Genomic DNA, 17,674 nt, shown 5'->3' with positions numbered 1-17,674 from the left:
GGCCGGTTTCTGGAAAGGCAACAAAATAGGGTTTGCTACATAGGAAAGAGAAGGCTGCAAATGGGGAGCATGAAAAGGGCAAGCTGCCCCTCCTTTTTTCCTCCCGCAGCGCGCAACCTGAACTTGAACCCCAACCTACCTTCCCCTGTCTCTTACATCACCCCTTCCTCACCATCCTCCACAACTCTAATTGCCCTTCTCTCTTACCCCCCTCGCCTTCTGACTTTTCTTCACCTTCAACCCTTATGGGTTCTGGAGGAAGAGGTCACCTTTATGTTTTGGAATTGAAAATGTGACAACATGTCAACACTAATATATGCTGAGACATATCATGGAAATTCCACTGTAACTGTATAATGTGGCTGTTGTATATATTTTTTTGTACTGATATGGTTATTACTGTAGTTACTTCACTACTGTTTATACCTCTATCCTGTTTGGAACGTAAAGGATACCCGACGTGACATGTGACATGATGAGATAGACATAGTTACATAGTTATTTTGGTTGAAAAAAGACATACGTCCATCGAGTTCAACCAGTATAAAGTACAACACCAGCCTGCTCCCTCACATATCCCTGTTGATCCAGACATGTGTATGTACAGTGCCTAGCACACGAAAAACTATGCTGTGCTCCTTTTTTTCTTTCTCTGCCTGAAAGAGTTAAATATCAGGTATGTAAGTGGCTGACTCAGTCCTGACTCAGACAGGAAGTGACTACAATGTGACCCTCACTGATAAGAAATTCCCCTTTTTACCTCTTTCTTGCTCTCAGAAGCTATTTTCTGCTAGGAAAGTGTTTTATAGTTGGAATTTCTTATCAGGGAGGGTCACACTGTAGTCACTTCCTGTCTGAGTCAGGACTGAGTCAGCCACTTACATACATGATATTTAACTCTTTCAGACAGAGAAAGAAAAAAAAGGAACACAGCATAGTTATTTGTGTGCTAGGCACTGTACATACACATGTCTATCTCATCATGTCACATGTCACTTCGGGTATCCTTTAAAGGGACACTTAATCCAGAAATAAAACAATCAGTTTTACTTGCCTGGGGCTTCTATTAGCCCCCTGCAGCCATCCCGTGCCCTCGCAGTCATTCTCAGATCCTCCGGTCCCCCGCCGCCAACTAGTTTCTGACAGGCCTGGCCACGCACATCCTTCTTCATGTTCTCATCCTCAATAGGGTCCTGCACAGGCGCAGGACGCTATTGCGGACAAGAACGCAAAGAAAAATACGCGTGGCCAGGCCTGTCAGCGAAAATGAAACTAGCTGGCGGTGGGAGACCGGAAGCTCCGTGAGTGACTGGGGAAGGGAAGCTGATGCCCAAGGGAAATGTTGATGTAAGGAAGGGGCTGAAGTAAATGGATGTTACACATTAAAGAGGGGGCTGCACATGGAAGGGGAGCCCAACATACTTGGCCTTGGGGCAGAAAAAGTATAAATCCGGCCTTGGATAATGCTCTGTCACAATGGGCAGCATTCACTTTGTGATCTCTAGAGGTGCAATCACAGGTACTGTGTGTCACTTTTTCTTAAGTACCTAATCAGCGTTATTTTTTTTTTTTAATACTGATTTGGACAATGGCACTATAGATGACTGTTGCAAATCAGGCTCATTGAATTGATAACAATCTGGAAAGAACTTCAAACACTGCAGAATAGAGCAGGCTGAGTCTGGAAAAGGAACACCATGCTAAAGCAGTTCAAATGGAATTTAAAGGCAAGTTAACACTGCTCAATAAAATCTCATTCCAGACACAAATTCTGCTTTAAAGATCCATCCAAAGTGCTTCAGAAATGTAGATCAGATGCGGAACGTAGACAGCTGTACACAAGAACTAAAGGAAACTTCAACAGCTGCTCAATTTCAAGTTCACAGTCTCGGAATTTACTGTATTTTGTGAAATTGTTTGAAATCGGGTATTTCTTTTATAGAAATTGACTGATTAATCTATAAATGATTAATCAGTCATGGTCACACTAGTCATGGTCCTGAAACTGGCCCAGTGCGCATGCGCAGCAGAGGTCTCATGTCCCTGTTGCCATGGTTATGTGTACACAGTTGATCCTTCGGGCAGCGGAAGTGTCAAGACACGTCTTTAGCTTCTCTTGGGTTTCAGAAACATCAGCAATTTCCCTGAGAGCCAGACAGGAGAAATACAGACTAACAGCTTGAAAATAAATAAATCCCTGAGAATCCCCTATAAAGAGATGGACTAGTCCAAAACCTGTCACTTCTGTCAGATTTCTACTACCTACCGTAAGTAACAGCAACATAGGAGAAAAGTAATTATTGGCTCATTTTACTTATTTGTCTGTTTGCACAGATTTAAAATTTTACAATTTTTCACCATAGTGCTGGTCAAGATAGGTTTGAGAACGCACAATGCTATGCAACTTACTTCATGCAGGATTTTTGCGTTACAGACCAGTTTTTTGGAAGTGCCTATGGAGTCCCCTAAACAAACACCTCCAAAACTAGACTGTAAAGAAATAGAAGCAGGTGGCCTGGTCCAATGAGTCATATTTATTTGGACTCCAAATAACTCACGTCTGAAAAAACAAGTCTGATTTATAAAGGCCTTTAACTCCAACTTACAGGACTTCACAGGTAATCTGTATTGTTAAAATCGCTCAAAAGTAAACATACCAGTGCGTTAGGGGACATCTCCTATTACCCTCTGTGACAATTTCGCCGCTCCCCGCCACATTAAAAGTGGTTAAAAACAGTTTTAAAAAGTTTGTTTGTAAACAAACAAAATGGCCACCAAAACAGGAAGTAGGTTGATGTACAGTATGTCCACACATAGAAAATACATCCATACATAAGCAGGCTGTATACAGCATTCCTTTTGAATCTCAAGAGATCAGATCATTTGTGTGTTTCTTTCCCCCATGCACTGAAGTTTCAGGCTGCTCTTTTCTTCCTGCAAACAGCTTTGCCCTTGTTTGTAATTCCTCAGTATGTGAAAGCCCAGCCAGCTCAGAGGACGATTTATCCAGCTGATTAGAACAGCTTCTCTCTTCTCTCTTATCTAAATAACACACAGGCAGTGTGCATAGAGGGGCCAGGAAGGGTGAGTTCATAGCAGAACCACAACACTGAAAAACTTGGCAGCCTTCCAGACACAGGCCGACAAGTCTGACAGGGGAAAGATACATTGATTTATTACAGAGACAGTCATAGTAGTTGGCTGAAGGTGTAATGGTTAAGGGCTCTGCCTCTGACACAGGAGACCAGGGTTCGAATCCCGGCTCTGCCTGTTCAGTAAGCCAGCACTAATTCAGTAGGAGACCTTTGGCAAGTCTCCCTTACACTGCTACTGCCAATAGAGCGCGCCCAGGTGGCTGCTGCTCTGCTCTGGCGCTTTGAGTCCGCAAGGAGAAAAGCGCAATATAAATGTTATTTGTCTTGTCTTGTCTAGTATAAAGTGCTGCAGTTAGCCAGAACACATTAGAATAGCTTTTGGAACTTGTAGGATGATAAAAAACAGGATGCAATTTTTGTTACGGAGTCTCTTTAAGAATGTGAGACCCCAGGAAAAATCTATTTACCACTACTACTAAACATATAATTAATTATCTTATACGTTTATTTCCTATCCAGGCTTGCTTTTAACAGAACTTCATGAAGGGTTTTCAGTTTGGAAACTTCATTGGAAAAAATGTTATATCTTATATTTATACTTTTTAGTCTCATACAAGTTATTTGCTGCACAAGTTTTAAATATTTTCTTTAGATGGCTGGCTGACTTGCCAATGAATGAGTCAGACAGATCATACTTTGTTTTATTATATGCCAATACAAATAATTCTGGACTGGTGTTTACTAGCAAACAGATCTAGGAATCAGATTCGAACTCTTGCACAGCACACAATGAAAAGTATATATTCCATATACAGTTGCTGAAAAAAGTCACTGCTCTGTGTTCTGTGTTTGTTTAGGCAAATCAACTTGTCTAATTAGTACTTATCAGCAACTGTGAATAGACTGCAGGAAAGCTCTGCCAAGGCAGCTCTCCATATAGTAAACACTGGAGCTTAACCCTTTCAGTGCCTTCTACAAAAGTAAAACTACAGATTTTTTTAGAATTTCCATAAATAGTTTTTTTCCCCAATAAAGATAATCATGCTGTCACTAATCTTTTAGATAAGAGAGGACGTTCTAAGTTTAGTTCCTCTTTATCCACAGGTGACCACAACAGGAATGTGATCATGTGGATGGATCACCGGGCAGGATGTCAGGTCGACAGGATTAACAAAACCAAGCATGATGTGCTGCGCTATGTCGGAGGTGTGATGTCTGTGGAGATGCAGCCGCCCAAACTGCTCTGGTTAAAGGAGGTGAGCTTCTTAAAGAGTAAATGTCGGGCATAAAATCAAAAATCAATTCTTTCTTTTTATCTGGTAAACAAGTAATAAAGATGCTAACCAGGTAATCCAAAAGTTAAACAACTCTTATTGTTCTTCTCCATAAAGCATCATTCCCCAGTTTCCCTGGCTCTTATTTGGTACATCTGCCAAACAAAGGAAGTTGCAGAGCATGCTGGGTTTTCTTTTTTTTTTTTTCCTTCTTTACTTTCTCATCAGACTTAAAGGATTGCTGTAGGGGGCTAGGGGGAAAAAGAGTTGAACTTATCCGGGGCTTCTAATGGTCCCCTGCAGACGTCCTGTGCCCGTGCAGCCACTCCCCAATGCTCCGGGTTCCCGCCCCTGGTTCACTGGCAGATAAAGTGCGTACAATAGTACTTCAAGATTGCTATTACAGTCTCAAGCCAGCCGGTTAGTGTATCTCAAAGAACTCCGCGGTATAATGCGTTGCCAGACAATCCTTGATCTTTAAATTTCTCACTGGAGCTCCCCTGAGCTTGCAGGATTCCCATTGGTCAGTTTAGAGGAGCTGCAGCAGCAGATATGAAGGTGATTTTTGCCAGGTCTTTCTATTCAGTACTATGCACAAACTAGAGCAGTGCTGTCCAACTTCATGGGTAGGGGGCATGGCAAGCACCTGCTTTTTTGTCTGGCGGAGCATCAATATCTCCGCTTTGGGGGTGGAGCCAAGCACAAACAAGAGGTGGACCTGCCAGAGATGGGGGACCGACACAAACAATAGTTCGGACAAGCGAGAACGACCCGCAGGCCACATCCGGCCCGTGGTCTGCCAGCTGGACAGCACTGAACTAGAGGAACGTCCAGCAAGAGCATCAATTTGCTTGTTTATTTCTCTCTAGTCTAGACTCATCTTTTAAGGAATCCCATTGGTTAGTTAGTGTAGCAGGTTCTTTGCAAAGGTCATGTGCTTTCCTGTGTCCTTTCTTTTCTCTGTTCTTCTTATTATGTTCCTTTTCTTGGTTTCCCTTTCCTTGGTTTCCCCTTTCAATTTTAACCGTTACCCATTTCCTCTTTAATTTTCCATCTTTTTCTTTTCCTTTTTCCCTTTCATGATTTGCTTTCCCTTTCCTTCTTTTGGTCTTCCTTTCCTTTCTTTTCATCTTCCCTTTTTTTTCTTTGTCCCTCTCTCCTTTTCTTGGATTTCCTTTCTCTTCCTTTTCTCCTTTCTTTCTCGTCATTCCTCCTTTCTTCCCTTTTACCACTTCCTTACTGTGTTTCTCTCACACACTCGCTCTCTCTCCCTCCCTCTTTCTCTATTCTATTTTGTTTTCTTTTTAGGTAAGGTTCCTTTTTATCCCCCTCTTTCCTTTTTCTCCTTGTATTAATTTGTTTCCCCTTTACTTTTCTTGGTTTCCTTTCCTTAACTTTCCTTTATTCTTTCCCCTTTCCTTTACTTTCCCTTTTCCTCTTTTTCTCCCTTTAGTTTTTCTTTTCCCGTTGTATCCCTTCCAAACCTTTCTTTTCCTTTCTTCTTCCTTGCCCTCTCCTCCCTCCCGCTCCCATTGTCTTTCAGCTTAATGAAGACTGACTCTCCTTATAAACACGGTGAAATGCATGGCAATAAGGTGCAGACAGTCTAAGGTCAGCAGTAATAACAACATCAAGGCTCACTTGACAGTTTCATGTTAATGGAGTATAATTAACATTGCTTTAAGTGTGTACATTTTCTTGAAAGGTGGATATGAATTGTTTAAGTCCATTTGCTCCCTCAATTTCTTGGCTGGAATAAATCAGCTTCTCCCGGCATTCCGTCTGAACGTTTTACTGATTTATTACACAAAACGCCTGGTGAAAAGGACACATACATTAGACGCTACCCGCTAATTGCTCAGTGTTTTTGGCGACTATGACTATCTGACTTATTTATCATGGGTCTGTAGCTGGTTTGAGTTAGAAATGTTCTTTCCTTTTTTATATATTTGCTAAAGATAGGAACTCTGGTGATCCTAAACATTACAGAGTAGATTTATTGGTTGTGATATCTGACCATGTAAGAGGCAATCTGTTTAACCTGTCAAAATCGTATGTTAATAATAAAAACTAATGAAAGGTAGGTTGAGTAGTGGGACACACTTTTTATTTGTGGTAGGGGAGGTACTGGGTGCCATGTGGGTTCGGGCTATGTGGGTGTTGGGTGTCATGTGCTACATGTGCTAGGTACCATTTGGGTCCTGGGTGCAAGAGTCGTACTGTGTGCCACCTGGGTGCAGGGTGCTGAGTGCAATGTAGTGTACTGGGTGCCACGTGGGGTACTGGGTGCCAAGCTATGAGGAATCTAGAGGCCTTGTGGGTGCGATCTATGGGATGTACTAAATGCTGTGTGGGTAGTTTACTGGGTGCCATGTGGGTGGGGCTGGAAGAGTTAGTGGTGGATGCCTCAATACACATAATAAAAGATCATACGGAAGACAACAATTACCTATACTACCATTGTTTATCATTATTTACAACCAGGGCATACTAATAAAGATAGTCATGTTTCTAAAAGGTAGTTTTGCATCTGTGCAGGACTGGAAAACCTCTAAACTGAGAAATAGATTCTAATTTAACATTTTTGATTGATTAGGACATCCACATGTCACGTCGAGTACACATAAAGAGCACTCCATATTTGTACATAGCGGTAAATGCTTTCCTAATAGCCCCTCATGTTGTTAACTAACTAAAACCCTTATTCAGATTTTAAAATAATTTAGCAATGTGCAATCTGAAAACTTGCTATAATGAATTGATTGGGAAAAGTTAAAATACTCCCTGAGTCCAGCATAAGAATTCCCTGGGGTACTCATACCATAACGATGAGGACACAGATTTTAAGTATTAACCTTCTTGCCGGTTATCCTGAGCTCAGCTCGGGGTAACCTGCGCAGAAGGATTTCTCCGGCCCCGCTGGGCCGATTTTCACAATTTTTTTTACTGCACGCAGCTAGCACTTTGCTAGCTGCGTGCATATCCCGATAGCCGCCGCTCGCCATCGATTCGCCGCTACCCGCCGCGCCGCCCCTCCAGACCCCTTGCGCAGCCTGGCCAATCAGTGCCAGGCAGCGTTTAGGGGTGGATCGGGATTCCCACTGGCGTCCCGACGTCCGTGACGTCAGTGACGTCATCCAGCCCAGTCGTCATGGCGACGGGGGAAGCCCTGCAGGAAATCCCGTTCTGAACGGGATTTCCTGCTTGCAAAGATCGGCGGCGGCGATCGAACTAGGTAGGGGGATGCCGCTTGTCAGCAGCTATCATGTAGCGAGCCCTGAGCTCGCTACATGATTTAAAAATGTTTTTTTAAAAGTGCTGTGCCGCCCCCTTGCCGTCAGAATTGGAACGGCAAGGGGGTTAAAGCACACCCTAAGCGAAAATAAACTTATGAGATAATGAATAGTATGTGTAGTATAGCTAAGAAATAGAACATTAGTAGCAAAGAAAAGACTCTCATATTTCCAGTACAAGAAGAGTTAAAAAATACTTCAGTTGTTATCTATGCAAAAGAGCTTCTCTATGCTATTCGACCGAAATGTGTGGAATACAGTCCTGTTTTCTAAAGCACTTAAACAGCCAAGAAACAGTGAGAGACAGCTTTAGGTATCGGTTTACTGCAGGATAGTTCAAAGGGTCATTATTTCTGCTTTGCTTTATAGCAGGGGTAGGGAACCTATGGCTCGGGAGCCAGATGTGGCTCTTTTGATGGCTACATCTGGCTCACAGACAAATCAGTAGGGATTGATTCACTAAGCTACACTGCTCAAGCAGCTCAGCTTAGTGTGGCAGCACAAGTAAAATTTTCAAAGTAGTGCACGCTACTGCTAACTTACTCATGCTCCACCCAAAACTAACAGCTGCTCCAATTGTCCCACTCTGGGCCCTGTCAGGTCCAGCGACTTTGTAGGACGAGATCCCCGCACCTTGACAGGCAGCCTATTGGGCCGAAGTGCAGGGATCTCATCCTACAAAGTGAATCAGCCCTCAAGTCAGCTAACTAATTGTACAAGCTGTTAGTTGGTATTTCTCCTGTCTGTCGCTCGGGGAAATTGCTAATATTGCTGAAACCCAAGAGAAGCTGAAGACGTGTCTGACACTGCTGCTGCCTGGCGGATCAACTGTATACATATCACCATGGCAACAGGGCATGACCCCTACTGTCCCAGTTTGAAACATATTGTATGGCTCTCAAGGAACTACATTTTAAAATATGTGGCGTTTATGACTCTCTCAGCCAAAAAGGTTCCTGACCGCTGCTTTATAGCTTAAAAGACAGAGTGTGGTTTTAAAACTGCAATTGTGACAGTATGATTCAATGTTATAAACAAGGCTATATAACAGAAAATAAAAAATATGAGACTCTTTTCCTTGCTATTAATGTTCTACTCATTATCTGTACTACACATACAATTCATTATTTCATAACTTTGGGGTTTTGTTTCGCTTTAGGTTTGCTTTAACACAAACCGGCATGCTCTATAAAAAGGAATGATGTCAAACAGATCCATTCACAAGGAGTGTGGGGTGTTTTGAAACTATAGCAACTATTCTATTTCTGCAGCACCTCAGAATTTCTTTACATTCCTTATTTCTGAAATAAAGTAAGGAACGGGGGTTTATAAGGTGACTGTGGTAAAGTAAGGAATATGGAATATGGAGCTACTGAAAAGAGCACCGTTCCTCACACTCTGTGTGGATTGAAGCCCCCCCCCCCCCCCCCCCCCCACATCACACACACACTATATGCAGAAATCCAAAGCATCCAATCAGAATGCATTACCTCCACATCTGTTACTGTATGTGTTGCTGGGCGAATTACAGCAATGCGTATGGTCTATGATACTCAAGGACACCAGGCGTTGCATAAACAGCCCTGTCTGCTGTTCACATTAATACATGTGCTCTGGCACTGCATTCCCTCAATCAGTGTTATTGAATAGAATTGGCCCTGAAACCAAGTTCAGCATAGGCGCTATGTGTGATAGTGAAATGCACAGCTACCTACTTTGCTTGATATAATCACAAGCCTTAGGCCTCATTCACATTGTCACACGCAGATAGCCGTGCGATCGGAAAACGCAACATGTATGATCGCACGCCATCTGCATTTCCATGCTTTGCTTGGCTGATCCCATTCACTGTAGTGAATGGGTCAGCCGCGTGTTTTGCTAAAAAATGCGTGCAGCATGCGTTCGCGCACTGTACTGGTACGCAACGCCTGCAGTGGGAACAGCAGATAGTGCAGTCTATGCAGTTCTGATGTTCGCGCACGTCTGCCTCCTGCACGCATTGCCAAAATACGAAAGATTCGTTGAGACCTGGAGTTTGACCACGTGCATGTTGGTTTGCCACACTCCCAAGTGACCCCCTCATCTATCCCAAGCCTCCTACTTGCATTGATAGCTGTGTTTGGCCAGCGAACAGAAAGAGGGGGGGGCTGCACTTCATAATAATGTAGCTGTTAGTGGTGAGGAATATTTTAGGTGTGTCTGATTATCTCCAGAGACCAGCAAAGTCTATTCTCTATGCCTCCTCCTCCGCGGCAGAGAGACAAAGAAGAAGGCCAGAGCCTTGTGAAAGCCTGCGATAAAGTCCTTCTGTCTCACATCCACTTAATGCAAACTCATATATAAAAGATTTAAACACCTGACACTCCTTCCATCATTATAAAAATATAGAAAGCTGTCAGGTTCTCCTCCACGGTACAGGCCCTGAAAATTGATGAGCACGATAGGAGTAGATTAATGCCCAACTCCTAATTGCTCCGTCCCTCGGCTCTGCCAAAAGTAGATGAACACTGACTACTTGTTTCCCCTTATCTTGTTCAGCTTCATTTGCTGACTTTATGACAGTTTTAATAGGCTGGAATCTTTGAAAAGAGGCAATTGGAGTTCAGAGTCAATCAGCAGAGGGTCTGGAAATTTTTAAGGAGGATGGATGTGAATGGCTCTGTGTAAAGTGCTGTGTAATATTTTGTTGCTACATACTGTATGTTGTTGGAAGCTGCTTAAAGAGACACTGAAGCGGAAAAAAAATATATGATATAGTGAATTGGTTGTGTAGTACGCATAATTACTAGAACTTTAGTAGCAAAGAAAATATTCTCATATTTTTATTTTCAGTTATATAGTGTTTTTTATAACATTGCATCATTCTCTAATATTTGCAGTTTACACAACTACTTAGCATTCTAAATGATTCTACAGAGCAAGCCAGTGAATTTTTGAACTGTCCTCTGGAGAGAAAAAGAAAATAAAGTGACTGACAGTTGAGATAACAAGCTTCAGAAGACAGAGCTCTCTGCGACTTTGAAAGTCGTGGACCTCAATGGCTATTTTGCATACACAACAACTGGAGTTTCTTAACTCTTCCTGTACTGGAAACAATATTAGACTCATGTCTCTGCTCCTAATGTTTTATTTCCTAGCTGAACTACACATACAAATGATATCATAATTTTTTTTTTCACTTCAGTGTCTCTTTAACACTTAACAGGGAGACTCATGCTATTAGTACACTTGCATTGCAAATGTGCGGTGCAGGGCCGTATCTCTCGAGGGGGCGGCCACCTATAGTTCATTTATTTATAATTTTTAATTTTTTTTTTCTTTTAAAGAGAATCTGTATTGTTAAAATCGCACAAAAGTAAACATACCAGTGCGTTAGGGGACATCTCCTATTACCCTCTGTCACAATTTCGCCGCTCCCCGCCACATTAAAAGTGGTTAAAAACAGTTTTAAAAAGTTTGTTTATAAACAAACAAAATGGCCACCAAAACAGGAAGTAGGTTGATATAGAGTATGTCCACACATAGAAAATACATCCATACACAAGCAGGCTGTATACACACTTCCTTTTGAATCTCAAGAGATCATTTGTGTGTTTCTTTCCCCCTGCATCTCTCATGCACTGAAGTTTCAGGCTGCTCTTTTCTTCCTGCAAACAGCTTTGCCCTTGTCTGTAATTCCTCAGTATGTGAAAGCCCAGCCAGCTCAGAGGACGATTTATCCAGCTTGTAAAAGATAAGAGAGAAGAGAGAAGCTGCTCTAATCTAAATAATACACAGGCAGTGTGCACAGAGGGGCCTGGAAGGGGGAGTTCATAGCAGAACCACAACACTGAAGAACTTGGCAGCCTTCCAGACACAGGCCGACAAGTCTGACAGGGGAAAGATACATTGATTTATTACAGAGACTGTGATAGCAGAAAGTGCTGCAGTAAGCCAGAACACATTAGAGTAGCTTTTGGAACTTGTAGGATGATAAAAAACAGGATGCAATTTTTGTTACGGAGTCTCTTTAAATTAAAAGAATTGTTTTTTTTCAAGGGGGGGGGGGGGGGGTGTTCGGGAGCAGCGGAGAGCGCACACACAAATGGAGGGGAACTCGCTCCCCCCCCCCCCCTTGCAGAGTGGCAGCGGCCGGCCGGGACGTGATCCTGAACTCTGCATGCTGCTGTTGTGGTCTAGTTGGTGACGTCACTAGACCAGGCGGCGGCATGCAGAGTTTCCCTCGCGGCGCGCGCGCCGGACGAGGTAAGCTGATTGCTGGCCGCTGCCCGGGCTGCCCCAATACTTTGGCTGCACTGAGGGGAAGGGAGAGCAGGAGCACCCGGTGAGGGAGGCAGGGGAGACTCCCCGCCTTCACGCTGTTGTGTGTGTCCGCTCCCCTCTATCTTCTCTGCTGCTCACTGTACGATTATTTTCTGGTGTTATGCTGCCCACATTGCGATTATATTCTGGTGAAATGCTGCCCACATTGCGATTCTTTTCTGCTGAAATGCTGCCCACATTGCGGTTATTCTCTGCTGAAATGCTGCCCACATTGCGTTTATTCTCTGCTGAAATGCTGCCCACTGTACAATTATTTTCTGGTGAAATGCTGCCCACATTGCGATTATTTTCTGGTGAAATGCTGCCCATGTTGCGACTATTTTCTGGTGTTATGCTGCCCACGTTGCGATTATTTTCTGCTAAAATGCTGCCCACATTGCAATTATTTTCTGGCAAACTGCTGCCCACATTGCGATTATTCTCTGCTGAAATGCTGCCCACATTGTGATTATTTTCTGGTGTAATGCTACCAACGTTGCGATTATTTTCTGCTAAAATGCTGCCCACATTGCGATTATTTTCTGCTGAAATGCTGCCCACATTGCGATTATACTCTGGTGTTATGCTGCCCACATTGCGATTATTTTCTGCTGAAATGCTGCAATCATTGTGATTATTCCCTGCTGAAATGCTGCCCACATTGCAATTATTTTCTGCTGAAATGCTGCACACATTGCGATTATTTTCTGGCGAAATGCTGCCCACATTGCGATTATTTTCTGCTGAAATGCTGCCCACATTGCGATTATACTCTGGTGTTATGCTGCCCACATTGCGATTATATTCTGCTGAAATGCTGCAATCATTGTGATTATTCCCTGCTGAAATGCTGCCCACATTGCAATTATTTTCTACTGAAATGCTGCACACATTGCGATTATTTTCTGCTGAAATGCTGCCCACATTGCGATTATTCTTATTTCCTACTTGCTTTTTTAGGGTCACTTTACTCATACCCGGGGAGAAAACACGGCCCCACCGACTTTGGGCTACACTCTTACTAGGAAAGCGCCAAGCGCGCCGCCAACGTCCTCCGGGGGGGGGGCGCAATAGGTTTGGGGTGCCTAGGGGAGCCCAAACCCTAAATACAGCCCTGGTGCGGTGTGTTACCATTTTTTCTGCAGGGTAACACAATGGCAACGCAAGTCAATGGGACCTAGCACATTTACCACATCGCGTTCTGCCAGAATTGTTCATCCCACTGCAATCCCACTGCACAGCCTGCAGCATGTTACCGCAAGCACTGCAGTAGCATGCCTAAAGTGAATGGGAACCGCATTTAAAAAAATGAAACAGATACTTACCCAAGGAGAGGGAAGGTTTGGGGTCCTATAGAGCCTTCCCGCTCCTCTCCTGGTCCCCTCGTTCCAGTGCTGGCTCGCCCGGTAGCAGTATTTGACTAAATTAGTCAAATACTGCTTTACCCGGCCGAAGGAGGCTTCAGAAGTCTTCAGGGAGCCCGAGTGCTCCTGAAGAAGGGCGGCCCTGTACTGCGCCTGCGCAAACATGCTCTCTTGCACACTCACGCCTGTGCAGTATGGAGCCGCACGTCTTTGGGAGGACACCGCTCCCGATGATTTCCAAATACCCTTTCGGCGGTGGATTGAAACGGGGGGGGGGGGGGGGGCAGCACAGGATAGAGAGCACCGAGAGAGGGGACAGAAGGCTCTATACGACCCAGAGCCTTCCCTCTCCTTAGGTAAGAATTTGCTTCATTTTTTTAAAAATGCGGTTCCCATTTACTTTAACACACGGGGCTCGAAGTAATGGAAGTCAATGGGCGACGAGCTAAGTGGGAACGACACATGCACAGACTGCTGGGATCCCAGTGACACACTTCCTGTCAGAGGAACTGCAGTGAAAATGACATGATGAATAAAATTGCTTATTGTATACAATACTGATTTATGGATTATTTAGTCAGTGTTTGCCCATTGTAAAATCTTACCTCTCCGTGATTTACATTCTGAAATGCATCACTGGTGGTGACATCTTTAGTTCTGCCAGGTGATCTGTACAGAATGTTCATTACTGAGAGTTCTATGCACAGAGGGAGATTATGTTTGCTTGGCAGTTGCATAAAAGCTTTTATTTCCCACAAGCAATGAGGTTCACAGACAGCAAACTGTCAGGACCTTGGTCATGACCAGTGTTGCTTGCGAATTTTCGCCAAAGTAATTTTCACGTTGAAAATGACATTTTAAATTTTGAGAATTTTTTTCTCAGAAATATATTGTATTTGTGCAATATGGCAAAAATTGGAGAAAACATGAAAAAGCTTTATTTTTACTGAAAAAAATTGCAAAAAAGCAAAAAAATCACAAACTTGTTACAAACTGATTTTCAATGGCAGGTTTTGCTCGAAAGTCGAATTTAGCATTGTTTTCACAAAAATTAATGTGAAAAGAATATCTGCATTTTCGTTCATCACTGGTTATGACACACTATGGGAGGGTCTTCACCACAATATCAGCCACACATATCTCCCTGATGATCTAGTCGAGAAAAGGTAGATTTCTCGTGGGGTTATCCGCTACTGATTGGGATGAAGTTCAATCCTTGGTTAAAGTTCCTCTTTAAAGAGACTCTGTAACAAATTTTTCAGCCTTAGTTCTTCTATCCTATAAGTTCCTATGCCTGTTCTAATCTGCTCTGGCTTACTGCAGTCTTTCCTAACTGCACTGTCTGTAATAAATCAATGTATCTTTCCTCTGTCCTGTTTGTCGGGCTAAAGCTTGATTGTGTGGAATGTGCAGGGCTGCTTGTGATTGGTAGAAGCGATACACACCCTCTGCAGGCCCCCTGCATACTCTGAATGACTCACACACTATGCTTAGCTGAGCCTATTAGAAGCTGGTTAGTTTGTTTGTAAACACTGCCTAAAACTGGTAATTACAAGCCAGGATTGCAGCAGAGAGTGGCAGAAACAGCACAGAGGGGCACAGGAGAAAATAATGAATAGAATGGTATGCTTTTTATTGTAAGAATATTAGAGTACAGATTCTCTTTAAAGCGGTTTTAAACTCTGACAAACTATTCAATAAAAATGTGTTTTGCTACTTTTTATAACCCATACAATTATCATATTTGCTTTTGTGCACAAGTATTATTATTCATTTAGAAATTATAAGTTCCCAAAGTTCAGTTTATTTACTTTGAAAGCTGTTGGTGCATTTTATTCATAACTGTTGTATTTCTATTTTAAATGCACCCAGTAATGATTTCTGAGCAGTGTTTCAGTTCTCATTAGCAGAAGTTTCTGCACAGTCAGAGAATGTTTACTTAATTGTATCAAGTAAAGAATGCAGGAGAAAAAGTCAGTCCTGTGATTTAACCCTTTGAATGATGTTATACTTTAAAAAAAAAAAATGTGTTAGTATATTATATGCTGTAAATAATCTTTTAGAGCAAAGAAGAAATGCTGGGTTTCATTCCTCTTTAATCATTTCAGGCATTGTAAAGTGAAAGTGTGGAGGAACGTCTGAGAACCACATGGGCACGCTTTCATTTGTTTTGTATTTTATTCCCCCTTACAGAATTTGCGGCAGGATTGCTGGGACAAAGCTGGACACTTCTTTGACCTGCCAGATTTTCTCACCTGGAAAGCTACCGGTGCGCTCACAAGGTAAAGGCTGCCTGCTAATTCAGGGAAACTAAGCTGTGGCCCTGATTTATGAATGATGGAGAGCAGTGTATACAGCAAACCTAATGCAAATCCAAGAGTAAAAACAATCACCTGGGAAGAGTATACCATTGTCATGTATTTCACACACCTTAAGCCCCCTACACACGCTAGATGATGAAATCCAGAACATTTGCAAAATCAATATAATACTAAACCTGTTATGTTATTGTTAGTACAGTGTGCTACATATAGCACTGCGGTGCCCCCTTTTTCCTGCTTGCCTATGCCTAAAAAGGGCCATGTTCCTTGTTTCAAAGTCCTGCCCCCTTTGCTAGTGGACAACATTGGAGGTTAGGGTCAGGTATCATGAAGGGTATTTCTTTTGAATGTAGGGCTAGGGTCAGGCATCAGGAAAGGGATTTTGTTTGGCAGGCAGGTTAGGGTCAGGCATCAGGTAGGGGATTTTATTTTGGCAGGCAGGTTAGAGTCAGGCATCAGGAAGGGGATTTTATTTGCCAGGGAGGTTAGGGTCAGGCATCAGGAAAGGGATTTTGTTTGGCAGGCAGGTTAGGGTCAGGCATCAGGTAGGGGATTTTATTTTGGCAGGCAGGTTAGGGTCAGGCATCAGGTAGGGGATTTTTGTTTGCCAGGGAGGTTAGGGTCAGGCATCAGGAAGGGGATTTTGTTTGGCAGGGAGGTTAGGGTCAGGCATCAGGAAGGGGATTTTGTTTGACAGGCAGGTTAGGGTCAGGCATCAGGAAGGGGATTTTATTTTGGCAGGCAGGTTAGGGTCAGGCATCAGGAAGGGGATTTTGTTTGGCAGGCAGGTTAGGGTCAGGCATCAGGTAGGGGATTTTGTTTTGCAGGGAGTTTAGGGTCAGGCATCAGGTAGGGGATTAGGTTTGGCAGGGAGGTTAGGGTCAGGCATCCGGTAGGGGATTAGGTTTGGCAGGCAGGTTAGGGTCAGGCATCAGGTAGGGAATTAGGTTTGGCAGGCAGGTTAGGGTCAGGCATCAGGAAGGGGATTTCGTTTGGCACGGAGGTTAAGGTCAGGCATCATGTAGAGGATTCGTTTTGGCAGTGGGGTTAGGGTCAGGCATCAGGAAGGGGGTTAGGTTTGGCAGGCAGGTTAGGGTCAGGCATCATGAAGGGATTTTTGTTTGCCAGGCAGGTTAGGGTCAGGCATCAGGAAGTTGATTTCATTTGCAGGCAGGTTAGGGTCAGGCATCAGGAAGAGGATTAGGTTTAGCAGAAGGGTTGGGGTTTGGCATATGAATGGTAGTTTTCATTATAGTATTGGTTAGGGTTGGCAGAATAAATAGGCATAACTTCTGAATCACCCACCAGAAACAGGGCCGTAAAGCCATTAGAGAGTACCAGTAAGAGCAACTTACCCATATTCTTAATGTCAGCTTTTCTTGTGCCAAATTTACCCCGAGGTGGTTTTATACAACAGGATAGGCTGATACTTTACTCAGTAAAGTTTACTGCAACATTGTTATAATTTTAGCTGTTGGGTAGGTAACCCAGATTCCTCAGGAAATGAGTCATGGTACCTGTGAGATGAAGGGAAAACCAGAAGCCAAATGGTTCAGTATCGTTTAGTTGTGAAAAAAGTACAGAAATTGTGGGTATTGGATACTAAAGGTGGTCGCACACCATACAATTTTTTTGTTATTTTGATTGTATTTGAGAATTCCAATCCAATTTTCCAGTTGATCAGAAGTTGGATCAGAGTCTTCGAGGTACCACACACACGTATTTTTGAGATTGCTGCAATTTCGGAATACAATATCGTAAACTCCGAAAAAATTGGTTGGTTAGAAAAATCGAGAGAAAAATGTTCTGAATAGTTACATATAATTTTCTCTGGTTGAATACAGTTTCACTATCCATCACACACAATACAATTCTTGATAATTCAATTTTCCAACATGTCCATTCTCAAAACATTTTTTAAAAATGGGAAATTTGATCAGATTTCTCGATTGAAAACAAAAAAAGCTGTAGATTTTATAGAACAACAGATTGTATTTATAGAATTGGTGTAAAATTGGATCTTTT

The 17,674-nt window shown here is 43.0% G+C and overlaps 1 protein-coding gene across 5 annotated transcripts in view; it reads left to right on the top strand.

Annotated features, from left to right (window-relative positions):
* Positions 1-17,674, top strand: part of FGGY (FGGY carbohydrate kinase domain containing) — a 339,037-nt gene that overhangs the window by 51,511 nt on the left and 269,852 nt on the right. For all 5 annotated transcript variants that reach the window (XM_068239391.1, XM_068239395.1, XM_068239393.1 and 2 more), the window contains exons 4-5: positions 4,200-4,351; positions 15,522-15,610. In XM_068239391.1, the coding sequence (XP_068095492.1) occupies positions 4,200-4,351; positions 15,522-15,610 (241 nt within the window). The remainder of the gene's footprint in view (positions 1-4,199; positions 4,352-15,521; positions 15,611-17,674) is intronic.

The sequence above is a fragment of the Hyperolius riggenbachi genome, chromosome 6 (genome assembly GCF_040937935.1).
Source record: "Hyperolius riggenbachi isolate aHypRig1 chromosome 6, aHypRig1.pri, whole genome shotgun sequence".
In the NCBI taxonomy this organism is placed as follows: domain Eukaryota; kingdom Metazoa; phylum Chordata; class Amphibia; order Anura; family Hyperoliidae; genus Hyperolius; species Hyperolius riggenbachi.
The sequence above is the reverse complement of the archived record's forward strand: the minus strand, read 5'-3'. Positions and strand labels throughout refer to the sequence as shown.